A 13,684-nucleotide genomic window follows, 5' to 3' on the forward strand; every position below is an offset into this window, starting at 1 on the left:
GCTTCTGGCCCCTGTGTCAGCCAGGGTTGAGTTGCTGACTGCAGACCCACCTTAACTAGTTTTCAGTGAAAAGAGGTTTGTTACATATTATTAGGTAACTTGGAGAATTTCCAGGAGGGAACCAAGGGAGGATGCCACAGTGGCAGAAGCCAAGAAAAATAACCAACAAGGACCGTACCGAATGGTTCAGTGGGAACCCAGCACCTGCGTGTTACTAGACTGTCACCTCACCCCATTCAAGAGACAGACCACCAGGAGGTTTCTACATATTCTGGGGAAAAAGCAAGTACCCGCACAACCATTTTGGTAGGAGGCCGTAGGGCACCATGATCTTCTGTCTTCATGGGTGTACCTGCCGCTGAAGTTGATTATATGGTACATTTTGAGTAGCAAGGGCTTCCAGGAAATACTCTTTGGATTCTACCTGGGAAAGTGAGGTTTATAAGGTGGAGAAGTCCTAAAATGGGGAAAAGATTTTCAAAATATCGTGGGCAGCCATAAAATACCAGATCTCCATTAGAGGCACAGAAGATGGCCGAAATGACTGAAGGGTCACGATTTTCGTGGGTGGGGGAGATCAGTACCATCAGGATTCCAACTTCTGCCCAATGAACTTATAAAGTTAAAATCGAAAGCAGTTTCAACCAAAATTGCAAAGGAGATTGTGTATGGAGCCTGACAAACCGATGCTAAAATTTATATTTAGGAGAGCAAAGAACAAAGGATAACTAAGACAGTTTTGAAGAGCTAGGTGGGAGATTTTGTTTTACTAGATATTAAATATTAATGATATTAAGCAATCACTGAAAACAGAACAAAGCAAAACCCAAAAAATGTTATAAAAATAGATACACTGTAATATGGTTAGCATAAATTAAAAAGCCAAACCAACAATATACCATTTAATAATATATACATGTATACAAGTTATACACATACGAAATACAAAATTACTGAGAAATGAGGTCAGGCACCAGTGGCGGAGGCTGAGAAAACATAAGATACTTCCATCCCTTTCCTCCCTTCTTCATTTCCTTCTTGCTGCTTTTCTCCTCTTACCCCAAATGCCAGGAACCCAATCCCCAGCGTCGCCCACCAGTTGCCCACCACCCTTCACTGTTGCCGCGTCTTTCTTTTCAGAAGACAAGTTAGAAATTGTCTAAAATATCTTGAGCTAATGATTCTCAACCCATGGAAGGTGTCTTTTAATCTTCCGGCAAGTAGATCAATACTAATGTCTTCGTGACCGTCCACAGGTTACGTAACTTGCTTTAATCTAAAAACAATAATTTTAAAAGCTAGATGGTTGAATGTATCGCTTAAAGAAAACGTTGTCAGTTTTGTCACACGAAGCCCAATTATAAGATTGGCTCGTGTCTTCCTCTTAAATGAATCCGTAATCAGTGTTATAGTTTTATTTCTGCTGATCTGTTTGCTAATTACAATGAATTTATGAAGCTCCAGGAAATTTTAATTGGCCTAAAAGTTTCAATCTGCTTTTTGCTGCCTCCACAAGGATACCTTGGAGGTTAATAATGATAAAAATAGAGAATCTTCTGGTTTGCCACATAACATTTAAGTCCAGTACGTTGCCTGGGCGACTTCCTGTCTCAGGTTTGTATACCAGGAAACTCCAGAGATGGCAAGCGACCTTTTTCAAGGTCACAGTGGTTGGGGACAGAAATGAAATATTTTGATGCACACTTTCAGCTCTTGACGTTAACTTTTTAAGAAAGACAGTCACAAGCATAGCAATTTTGAGTGTATCAAATAATTCCGGACGTGACAGAGATTTTTTTGTTTACTTTCCCTCATTTTCAGCCAGTCTTAGGAGTTTTGTTATAATTTGTTCTTCAGTGGCGACCAGCATATTGGTTAATTGTGGCAGGAGTGAGTGATGTCCATTAGTCTGTATACGTGTAAATAGTGACTCTTGGCAGGACAGGCAGCAGAAATACGAAGCCACACTGTGCCTCGTCCTGAGAAGGGAGGTTCTTTACAAGTGCTGTGCTCTGGGAGGAGGGCGGCTTTCTCGTGCTTCTGTGGTCTCTCTCGTCTTCCCGTAAACAAGATGCCTAGTTGTTTTGAAAACACTGAGGTGTCTCTATTCATTTGTATAGATTGTTTACTTTCATTGGCCATATAAAGCAGCTTTATTTTTTTGCTTTATTTTTTATCCTATATAAAATATATTTTAATAATGTTCTGTATTTATTTTTGAGAGAGAGAGAGAGAGAGACAGCGTGAGCAGGGGAGGGTCAGAGAGAGAGGGAGACACAGAATCCAAAGGCAGGCTCCAGGCTCTGAGCTGTCAGTACAGAGCCCAACGCGGGGCTCGAACCTCCGAACCGTCAGATTGTGACGTGAGCTGAAGTCGGATGCTTAACTGACTGAGCCACCCAGGCGCCCCTACACCTTTTTTTTTTTAAGTAAGCTTTGCATCCAACATGGGGCTTGAACTCACAACCCCAAGATCAAGAGTAACCTGCTCTCCTACTGACTGAGCCAGCCAGATGCCCTGCATATAGAGCAGCTGTTAAAACTAAAATATATCAGTTTTCTAATTATAGAAGAAGTACTTAGACCAAAAATCTTACCTAGAAAAGCACCTAGGCCTGAATTTCATCATTTTTTCTTTTCTTTTCCTTTCTTTTCTTTTTTCCTTCTCTTTGAGAGGGAGAGAATCTCCATGCAGGGCTTGATCTCACAACCATGAGATCACGACCTGAGCTGAAATCGAGTCAGATGGTTAACCGACTGAGGGCCCCAGGCCCCCGAATTTCATCATTTTTAATACTTCAGTACATACCCAACCAGGCATCCAGTTACACAGTCATGTACGCACACATGCATGTGCACACAAGTTATAATATCCATATTCCATCAGAGAGCCTCATTTCAGTTAGCAGAATATCCTGTGCATGTCCTGGTCAACAGTCCATGTGAATATTATGTTTATTAGCTGCTTAGTATTACATTGCATGGATTTGTATTCTTTTTTTTTAATGTTTTATTTATTTTTGATACAGAGACAGAGCATGAGAGGGGGAGGGTCAGAGAGAGGAGGAGACACAGAACTGGAAGCAGGCTCCAGGCTCTGAGCTAGCTGTCAGCACAGAGCCCGACGCGGGGCTCGAACCCACGAACGTGAGATCTGACCTGAGCCGAAGTCGGAGGCTTAGCCGACTGAGCCACCCAGGCGCCCCGGATTTGTATTCTTTACGGAAGCAGTTATTATTGAGCATGCAGGATATTTCCATTTGGAACCTCCTAAATACTTGGATGAACACCTATTCCATACATAAATGTCAGGGTCTTTTTTCTGGTTTGTTTCTGAATACTTTTTGAAGATAAAGAGGATATTTTCAATAAAGCAGGGTCCCTTTTGTTCTTCTCTTTCCTGTTTGGCTCTTCTACTGTTTGTCCAGAATTCATCCGTGAATAATAAATGGCACTGCTCTTTACATTTAAAAAAGTTGATGTGGGTGCCAGTGCCCCACGGATGCCAGAGACAGTTACGGCATGTTTCACCAGGTACGTGATTCTCTGTTTGTGTCTGGAGGTTATTTGTCACACTCTCCTGCAACTTGCCTTTTCCCTCTTAATGTTGTGCTTGAGCGACATTATTAGAGGATTGTGGTTCAGCAAAATGAGGGTGTGAACCAAAAAAGAGAAATCCTCCAGGAAACGGAGGAGCCCGCATTCGCAGAGTAGTGAAGGGTTGGGAAGACAGGTGTACATCTGTCTTAGACACCAACCAGTTCGCAGTGGGGGTAAGATGATGAAAAACTGTGGGAATTAGGCCTCCAGGAAGAAAAGTATTCTCATTCCAGACGCATCATTATACAGTGTTAGAATACCAAGGATGAAAGACCCGAAGAGCTTGTGGGGGTTGGGTGGTGATGGGGAGTGGGTCACACATCAAGGAACTGGAATCAGGATGACAGATTCCTCCCTGGCAATATATGATGACCCAAGATAGGGCAGTGATGCCTTTAAAATTGAGGAAAATCACTTTCTTTAAAAAAAAAAATGTTTATTTTGAGAGAGAGAGAGAGAGACAGGAAGAGAGAAAAATCCCAAGCAGGCTCCAGGCTGTCAGTGCAGAACTGGACATGAGGCTCAATCCCATGAACCATTAGATCATGACTTGAGGCAAAATCAAGAGTTGGACACTTAACCAAATGAGACACCCAGGCTCCCCTAGGAAAATTATTTTCAACCTAGAATTCCATTTCTAGCCAGACTGTCCATCAAAAGTAAATGAATGTGGGGCACCTGGCTGGCTCAGTTGGTAGATCATGCAACTCTTGATCTTAGGGTCACAAATTTAAGACCCTCACTGGGGCTTACCTGGGGGTAACATATAAATATTACTCTCAGAGGGAAAGCCCTCAGTTTTTGCCCACTGAGGATGATGTTAGCTGTGAGTCTTTCATATACGGCCTTTATGATCATAAGATATGTTCCTTCCATCCCTTTCTTTCTTGAGGGCTTTTATCAAGAAATGTTATATTTTGTCAAATGCGATCATGTGGTTCTTACCCTTTCTTTTATTGATGTGACGTATTATGTGATTGATTTGCAGGTATTGAACCACCCCTGCAGCCCAGGAATAAATCCCACTTGATTGTGGCGAATAATTCTTTTCATGTACTGTTGGATTTGGTTTGCTAATATATTATTTTTTAAATGGATGCATGAATGTGTGTATATACATACACACATACAATTTTTTTAAAGCCCCAATGGGATCATACTATAGATCAATGCTTCTTAAATTGGAATGTGCTTAAGAATTATCTGGAGGAACTTTTTTTTCTTTAAGTTTTTATTGGGGCACCTGCGTGGCTCAGTTGGTTAAGCAGCCAACTTCAGCTCAGGTCACGATCTCATGGTTCATGGGTTCAAGCTCCGCATCGGGTTCTGTGCTGACGGCTAGCTCAGAGCCTGGAGCCTGCTTCTGATTCTGTGTCTCCCTCTCTCTCTGACCCTCCTCTGCTCATGCTCTGTGTCTGTCTCTCTCAAAAATAAATAAACGTTAAAAAAATTTAACTTTTTATTTTAATCACCTGGTGTTCATCCCCTCTTTCACCCATCCCTCCCCCCTGCCTCCCCTCTGGTAACCATCAGTTTGTTCCCTATCATTAAGAGTCTGTTTCTTAGTTTGTCTCCCACTTCTTTTCCTTTTCCCCATTTGTTTTGTTTCTAAAATTCCACATAGGAGTGAAATCATATGGCATTTGTCTTTCTCTGACTTATTTCACTGAGCATTATGTTCTCTGGCTCCGTTCATGTCATTGAAAATGGCAAGATTTCAGTGTTTTCTTAACGGCTGAATACTATTCCATGGTACACCACATCTTTATCCCTTCACCAATCGGTGGACATTTGGGCTCTTCTCATAATTTGGCTATCGATGATGATGGTATAACATCGGGGTGCATATATCCCTTGAACCAGTGTGTGTGTTTTCTTCGGGTAAATACCTAGTAGTTCAATTGCTGTATCAGGGCGTAGTTCTGTTTTTAACTGTCTGAGGAAATACTGTTTTCCACAGCGGCTGCACCAGTTTGCATTCCCACTGATTGTGCACGAGGGTGCCTTTTTCTCCACATCCTCACTCACACCTGCTGTTTCCTGTGTTGTTGATTTTAGCCGTTCTGACGGAGTGAAGTGACATCTCATTGTGGTTTTGATTTGCTTTTCCCTAGTAATGAGAGATGTTGAGCATCTTTTCATGTGTCTGTTGGCCATCAGTGTGTCTTCTCCAGAGAAATGTCTGTTCAGGTCTTCTGCCCATATTTTAACTGGATTATTTGATTTTGGGGTCTGGAGGACTAAACCCAGATTCCCAGGTGCCATCCTCAGAGATTGGCACATTGCAGGCATTACAGCTCAGTCACCTGGAGTTCCGCCACCTCAGACCCTCTGAATATGCATGACAAGTCATGTCCCCAGCCCTGCCGCCTCTCTTCCTGGTCCTAGGGGAGCAGCTGTCTTCATTCTAGATCCTCTGTCCCTTTCCAGAAAAACACAAGCCTGCATGGCATCCTCTCCTCAGCCTAGTTAATTCTCTCAATAAACTTAACACTTTTAATAGCACGTGCCTGCTTCTCAACAAAGATACTGTTTTCACGGCAGAAGACTCCAAATTGCTGTCTTTTTTTTTTTTATGAGAAGCAAGTGCTTATTAACTACCCCCCCAGGGAGAGAAAAATTCAGATTTTAGTATCCAAGATACCTAGCTACTCTCCTAGGAGAGGGGAAAGAAATGTTCACTCCTTGATGACTGACAGCAGCAAAACCAAGGAAACAAATCACAAGCCCCTCTCTTAATCAGTCTGCCACATCTACAACCCGCTAGATGCTGCGGCAAGCTCCGAGTGTCATCGGAGGAGCCTTTGAGTAATGTTTCCTGCCTTGTCCTTGACTGATTTACTGTGCTCTTTATGCATCCCTCCCCGCTAAATGACTGCATGCTCGGTCTGTTTGATTTTCTGTCTACTCCCAAATGCAGGTCTGTTATGGAGATAGGGAGAAACAGGTTGGCAGAGAACTCCAGGGAGTATCAGCAGAATGGAGCTAAAATGATAACCAGCCCTTAGAGACAGACCTGTTCTAAGACACGGTGGGGCTTCCCTAACACTAGTAAGATTCATGATAGCGGTTGACACGTTGGTAGATTTATTAAATTCATTCTTTCATCCTCTCAAAAGTTTTACTGGGTGCCTAGTATGCACTAAGCCCTGCACTAGGACATGATGGTGAATAAGTCCTCACCCTCCTAAATGTTACAATCCTTTGTGGGAGATGGATAGTGGGGTAGATAATTGAACAAATTATTAATTTTGGCAAGCATTTGAGAAAAATGTTAATGTTTATTTTTGCAGGAGAGACAGAGCAAGGGAGCACATAAGCACACAGGCAGGGGAGGGGCACAGAGAGAGGGAGACACAGAATCCAGAGCAGGCTCTAGGCTCTGAGTTGTCAGCACAGAGCCTGACACAGGGCTCCAACGCACAGACCTTGAGATCATGACCTGAGCTGAAGTCAGATGCTTAACCAACTGAGCCACCCAGGAACCCCTGGTAAGCATTTGAAGGAAAGGTAGAAGCCAGGGAAGGGGAGAGCCTTAGCTAGGAAGGCACATGAAATTCAAATTCATTTGAAATACTGAGTATTTCGTTACTGGGGTGATAAGTGAGGGATAGAGAAAATAAAAAGCATAGAGTCATTTTACTAGTGCAATTTGCTTATTAAAAAAAATTTATTTTGAGAGAGAGAGAGGGCAAGTGGGGGATGGCATAGAGAAGCGGGAGAGACCGCATCCAGGCAGGCTCCATGCTCAGCACAGGGCCCAAAGCAGGGCTTGATCTCAACACCATGAGATCGTGATCTGAGCTGGAATCCAGAGTCAGACACTCAACTGACTGAGCCACCCAGGCGCCCCTAGAGCAATTTGCTTATTAAGTAGAGGTTTTTTAAAGGTCTTTTCTAGAGCAAAAAGTGTGGTCCTTGGACTATTTTCATCCACACATTTTATTTGGAAAATTGTTAAAGCTCTAGAGAAGTTGAAAGAATGGTACAATGAATACCTATATACCTTCCATATAGATTCAACAATTGTTAACATTTTTTTTCACATTTGTATTGTCTACCTTCATATGTATGTATGTCTGTCTTCTTAAATCATTTGTAAGTAAGTTGTAGGCCTCATGTTTCACCCCTAACTTCTTCAGCTGTAGCCCCTGAGTATTTAAGGCTTTTCTATGTCAACACAATACCATTCTCATACCCAAGAAAACGTACCAACAGTTTGATGGTATCTAATTTTACAATTAGATGTCCACTGAAAAATTTCTCCTAATTTCTCCCGAAGTGTTTTGTTTTGTTTCCTACTCCAGACTTCTTTTCTAGAAGAGAATAGTCTCTTGCTTAAAAAAAAAAAAGTGATATCAACTTCTTTTTACTGTTTATTTTATTTTAAATTCCAGTACATTTAATATACAGTGTTGTATGATTTCCAGGGGTACAACACAGTGATTCAACAAATACTGATTTATTTTTTATTTTTATTTTATTTTTGATTTTAGAGAGCGAGCGGGGAAGAGGGGCAGAGGGGGAGGGAGGGAGAGAGAGGGAGAAAGAGAGACTCTTAAGCCGACTTGATGATCAGCGTAGAGCCTGAGGTGGTGCTGGACCCCATGACCTTGAGCTGAAGTCAAGAGTTGGACGCCCAGCCAACTGAGCCGCCCAGGCACTCAAATACTGACTTAAAAAAACCTGCTTTGTTGAGGTAGGTTTTACATGTATGTAATTCAACTCATTTCAACTATATAGATCAGTGATTTTTTAGAAACTTTACTGAGTGGTGAAAACATGACCACAAAGCAGCTTAATAGTATTTTCCTCCTCCCAATAAGATCCTTCATGGCCAAGCAACCACCAATCTACTCTCTTTCTCTATAAAACTTGCTTTTTAAGAACATTTTCTGTAAGTAGAATATAGTATGTGGCCTCTTATATGTCACTTCTTTCACTAAGCGTGAGGTTTATCCATGATACAGCATCTGTCAGTTGTTCATTTATTTTTATTGCTGAGTTAATATTCCATTGTGTGGATCTACCAAGGTTTGCCCATTCACTAGTTGATGGACATTGGGTTGTTTCCAGTTTGGGGCTATTATGAATAAAATTGCATGTATGCATCTTTGTGTGGACCTACATTTTCCTTTCTCTTGAATAAATCCTTAGGAGTAGAATTGCTAGATCTTATGGTAGTTTTACGCTTAATTTTTAGAAACTGCCCAATTCTTTTCCAAAGGGGCTGCGCCAACTACCGTTTCTAGCATTAATGTATGGGAATTTCCATTTTGCCACATCCTTGACCAGCCATTTCTAGCATTTCATAACTCTCATGTGAGTTCAATTTGTATTTCTCTAGCAACTGATGTTAAACATTTTTTCCTGTGCTCATTAGTCATTTGTATATCTACGTTGGTGAAATATCTGTTCATATGTTTTGCCCATTTTTTGACTGGGTTATTTGTCTTATTGAGTAAGTGTTCTTTGTATATTCTGGATACAGTCTCTTATTGGATATGTGTTTTGTACATCTTTTCTCCCTGTTTGTTGCTTGCTCTTTCATTTTCTTAATGGTGTCCTTTGAAGTGCAAAAGCTCTGAATTTTAGTGAGGTATAATTTATCATTTTTTTTCTTGTATGATTGTGATTTTGGTGTCATATCCATGAAATTTTTTCCTATCCTATTTTTTTCCTAACCTTGAAAATTTACTCCTATGTTTTCTTCTACAAGTTTTCCTGTTTTAGCTCTTACATTTAAGTCATTGGTCCATTTTTAAGTGATTTGAGTAAAATCACTGTACATTTTGTGTGGATGCTCTTCAATTTTTAAAATGTTTTTTACTTGTTTTTGAGAGAGAGAGAGAGACAGAGAGAGGGAGACAGAGACAGAGACAGTGTGAGCAAGGAAGGGTCAGAGAGAGAGGGAGACACAGAATCTGAAGCAGGCTCCAGGCTCTGAGCTCAGCACAGAGCCTGGTGCGGGGCTCGAACTCATGAACTGTGAGATCATGACCTGATCTGAACCTGGACGCTTTACTGACTGAGCCACCCAGCACCCCATGTCAATGCTCTTTATCAGGTTGAGGAAGTTCCCTTCCCTTGTAGTTTGTTAAGAGTTTTTATCTTTTATCAAGAATAGGTGTTTGATTTTATCAAGAATTTTTTTCTGTATCTATTGAGATGCTGTGTTTTTCATCCTTTGTTTTATTAAAATGGTGTTAATTACAATGTTATATAAAACATGTACTATGGTGTTATTAATACTGGTTTTTGGATGTTAAACTGGCCCTGCATTCATGGGATAAATCCCACTTGGTAATGGTATATAATCTCATATACATTGTTAGATTAAGCTTGCTAATATTTTGTTGAGAATTTTTACATCTATATTCATGAGGGATGCTAGCTTATAGTTTTCTTGTGATATCCTTGTCTGATTTTGGTATCAGAATGGTCCTAGCCTCAACAGAATGAATTAGTAAGTGTTCCTTTATTTTGTATTTTCTGACTTTGTGGAATATTGGTATGAATATCACCAGTGAAAGCCATCTGGGGTGTGTGTGTGTGTGTGTGTGTACACGCATGCACAGAAAGATTTTGAATGTCTAGCTCACTTGTTGTAAGTTTATTTAGATGTTCTATTTTTTCTTGAACAAGTTTTTGTATTTTGTGATTTCTTGGGAGTTTGGATAAATTTCTCCCAAATTATCTAATTTGTAAGAGGTAAGTTGTTTGTGGCATTCCCTTTAATTTCTGAGGGGTCAGTGGTAATGTCCCCTCTTTCATTACTAAATTTTGTCATCTGTATCATCTCACTTTCTTCTTTATTTATTTTTAAATTTAAATTTAATTTAATTTTATTTACATTTTTATTTATTTTTGAGAGACAGAGAGAGGCAGAGCGTGAACAGGGGAGGGGCAGAGAGAGAGAGGGAGACACAGAATCTGAAGCAGGCTCCAGGCTCTGAGCTGTCAGCACAGAGCCCAACGTGGGGCTCGAACCCACAAACCGTGAGATCATGACCTGAGCCGAAGTCGGACTCTTAACCGACTGAGCCAACCAGGTGCCCCTCATCTCACTTTCTTAAGGCAAGTAAGGATTTTTCAATTTCGTTGGTCTTTTCGAAGAATCATGAATGAAATATTTGTTTTCTATTTAATTAAGTTCTGCTTTAATATTCATTGCTTTCTTTTTTATGCTCACCTTCAGTTTCTATTTGCTCTTTTTCTGGATTTTTTAATATGAAAGATTGGATCATTGATTTGAGATCTCTAATATAGGCATTTTTTTCTTTTTCTTTTTTTTTTAATTTACATCCAAGTTAGTTAGCATACAGTGCAATCATGATTTCAGGAGTAGATTCCAGTGATTCATCCCTTTGTATAACACCCACTGCTCATCCCAGCAAGTGTCCTCCTTAATGCCCCGTGCCCATTCAGCCCATCCCCCCACCCACAACTCCTCCAGCAATCCTCAGTTTGTTTTCTCTATTTGAGAGTCTCTTATGTTTTGTCCCCCTCCCTGTTCTTTATATTATTTTTGCTTCCCTTCTCCTATGTTCATCTGTTTTGTGTCTTAAATTCCACATATGAGTGAAGTCATATATTTGTCTTTCTTTGACTAATTTCACTTAGCATAATACACTCTAATTCCACCCATGTAGTTGCAAATGGCAAGATTTCATTCTTTTTAATTGCTGAGTAATACTCCATTGTCTATATACACCACATTTTCTTTATCCATTCATCTGTCTACGGGCATTTGGGCTCTTTTCCTACTTTGGCTATTGCTGATAGTGCTGCAGTAAACATTGGGGTGCATGTGTCCCTTTGAAACAGCACTCCTGTATTCTTTGGATAAATGCCTACTAGCGCAATTCCTGGGTTGTAGGGTAGTTCTATTTTTAAGTTTTTGAGGAACCTCTATTCTGTTTTCCAGAGTAGCTGCATCAGTTTGCACTCCCACCAGCAGTGCAGAAGAGATCCACTTTCTCTGCCTCCTTACCAACATCTGTTGTTGCCTGAATTGTTAATTTTAGTCATTCTGACTGCTGTGAGGTGGTATCGCATTGTGGTTTTGATTTGTAGTTCCCTGATGATGAGTGATGTTGGGCATTTTTACATGTGTCTGTTAGCCATCTGGATGTCTTCTTTGGAGAAAAGTCTATTCATGTCTTTTGCCCATTTCCTCATGGGATTATTTGTTTTTTGGTGTTGAGTTTGACAAATTCTTTATAGACTTTGTATACTAACCCTTTATCTGATATGCCATTTGTCAATATCTTCTCCCATTCCATAGGCTGCCTTTTAGTTTTGCTGATTGTTTCCTTAGCTGTGAAGAAGCTTTTTATCTTGATGAAGTCCCAATAACTCCTTCTTGCTTTTGTTTCCCTTGCCTCCGGAGTCGTGTTGAGTAGAAAGTTAATGCAACCGAGGCCAAAGAGATTTGGCCTAGGATTTTGATGTCTTCCTGTCTTATGTTTAGGTATTTCATCCATTTTAAGTTTATTTTTATGTATGATGTAAGAAAATGGTTCAGGTTCATTCTCTGCATGTCACTGTCCAGTTTTCCCAACACTATTTGCTGAAGAGACTTGTCTATTCCATTGGATATTCTTCCCTGCTTTGTCAAAGATTAGTTGGCTGTATGTTTGTGGGTCCATTTCTGGGTTGTCTATTCTGTTCCATTGATTTATGTGTCTGTTTTAGTGCCAGTACCATACTGTCTTGGTGATGACAGCTTTGTAGTAGAGGCTAAAGCCTGGGATTGTGATGCCCCCAGCTTTGTTTTTCCAGCAATTCTTTTTCAGGATTGCTTTGGCTATTAGGGGTCTTTTCTGGTTCCATACAAGTTTTAGGATTATTTGTTCTAGTTCTGTGAAGAATGCTGGTGTTATTGTGATAGGGATTGCATTGAATATGTAGATTTCTTTGGGTTGTATCAACATTTTAAAAGTATTTTTTCTTCCAATCCATGAGCATGGAATATTTTTCCATTTTTGTGCCTTCTTCAATTTCTTTCATAAGCTTTCTCTAGTTTTCAGTGCATAGCTTTTTCACCTCTTTGATTAGGCTTATTCCTAGGAATTTTATGGTTTTTGGTGCAATTGTAAATGGGATCAATTCCTTGATTTCTCTTTCATTGCTTCATTATTGGTGTATAGAAATGGCAACTGATTTCTGGACATTGATTTTATATCTTGCGACTTTTCTGAATTCATGGGTTGGTTCTGGCAGGTTGTTTTTGGTGGAATATTTTGGATTTTCCATATAGTGTATCATGTCATCTGCAAAGAGTGACAGTTTGACTTCTTCCTGGCCAGTTTGGATGCCTTTTATTCCTTGTGTTGTTTAATTGTTGAGGCTAAGACTGCAATAGTCTGTTGAATAACAGTGGTGAGAGTGGACATCCCTGTTATGTTCCTGACCTTAGGGGGAGAGCTCTCAGTTTTTCCCCATTGAGGATGATATTAGTGGTGAGTCTTTCATATATGACTTTTATGATCTTGAGGTACGATCCTTCTATCCCTACTTTCCTGAGGATTTTTATCAAGCAAGGGTGCTGTATTTTGCCAAATGCTTCCTCTGCATTTATTGAGAGGATCATGTGGTTCTTGTCCTTTCTTTTATTGATGTGATGTATCACACTGATTGATTTTTGCGTATTGAACCACCTCTGCAGCCCAGGAATAAATCCCACTTGATTGTGGTGAATAATTCTTTTAATGTATTGTTGGATCTGGTTGGCTAGTATCTCATTGAGGATTTTTGCATCCATGTTCATCAGGTCTGTATTCTCCTTTTTAGTGGGATCTTTGTCTCGTTTTAGAATCAAGGTAAAGCTGGCCTCATAGAATCGGTTTGGAAGTTTTTCTTCCATCTCTATTTTTAGAACAGCTTCAAAAGGATAGGTATTAACTCTTCTTTAAATGTTTGGTAGAGGGGCACCTGGGTTGCTCAGTCGGTTAAGCCTCAGGCTTAGGCTCAGATCATGATCTCATGATTCGTGGGTTTGAGCCCCATGTCGGGCTCTGTGCTGACAGCTAGCTCAGAGCCTGGAGCCCGCTTGTGATTCTGTATCTCTCTCTCTCTCTCT

At 40.4% G+C, this 13,684-nt stretch overlaps 1 protein-coding gene across 1 annotated transcript in view; it reads left to right on the forward strand.

Annotated features, from left to right (window-relative positions):
* The window catches only part of LOC115291301 (zinc finger protein 621-like), a 25,113-nt gene extending 18,701 nt beyond the window's left edge, over positions 1-6,412 (forward strand). Inside the window, exon 6 of the mRNA XM_029938786.1 lies at positions 6,368-6,412. Within this exon, the coding sequence (XP_029794646.1) occupies positions 6,368-6,412 (45 nt within the window). The remainder of the gene's footprint in view (positions 1-6,367) is intronic.
* The last annotated feature ends 7,272 nt before the right edge of the window (positions 6,413-13,684 follow it).

This window comes from Suricata suricatta, chromosome 5, assembly GCF_006229205.1.
Source record: "Suricata suricatta isolate VVHF042 chromosome 5, meerkat_22Aug2017_6uvM2_HiC, whole genome shotgun sequence".
Classification (NCBI taxonomy): domain Eukaryota; kingdom Metazoa; phylum Chordata; class Mammalia; order Carnivora; family Herpestidae; genus Suricata; species Suricata suricatta.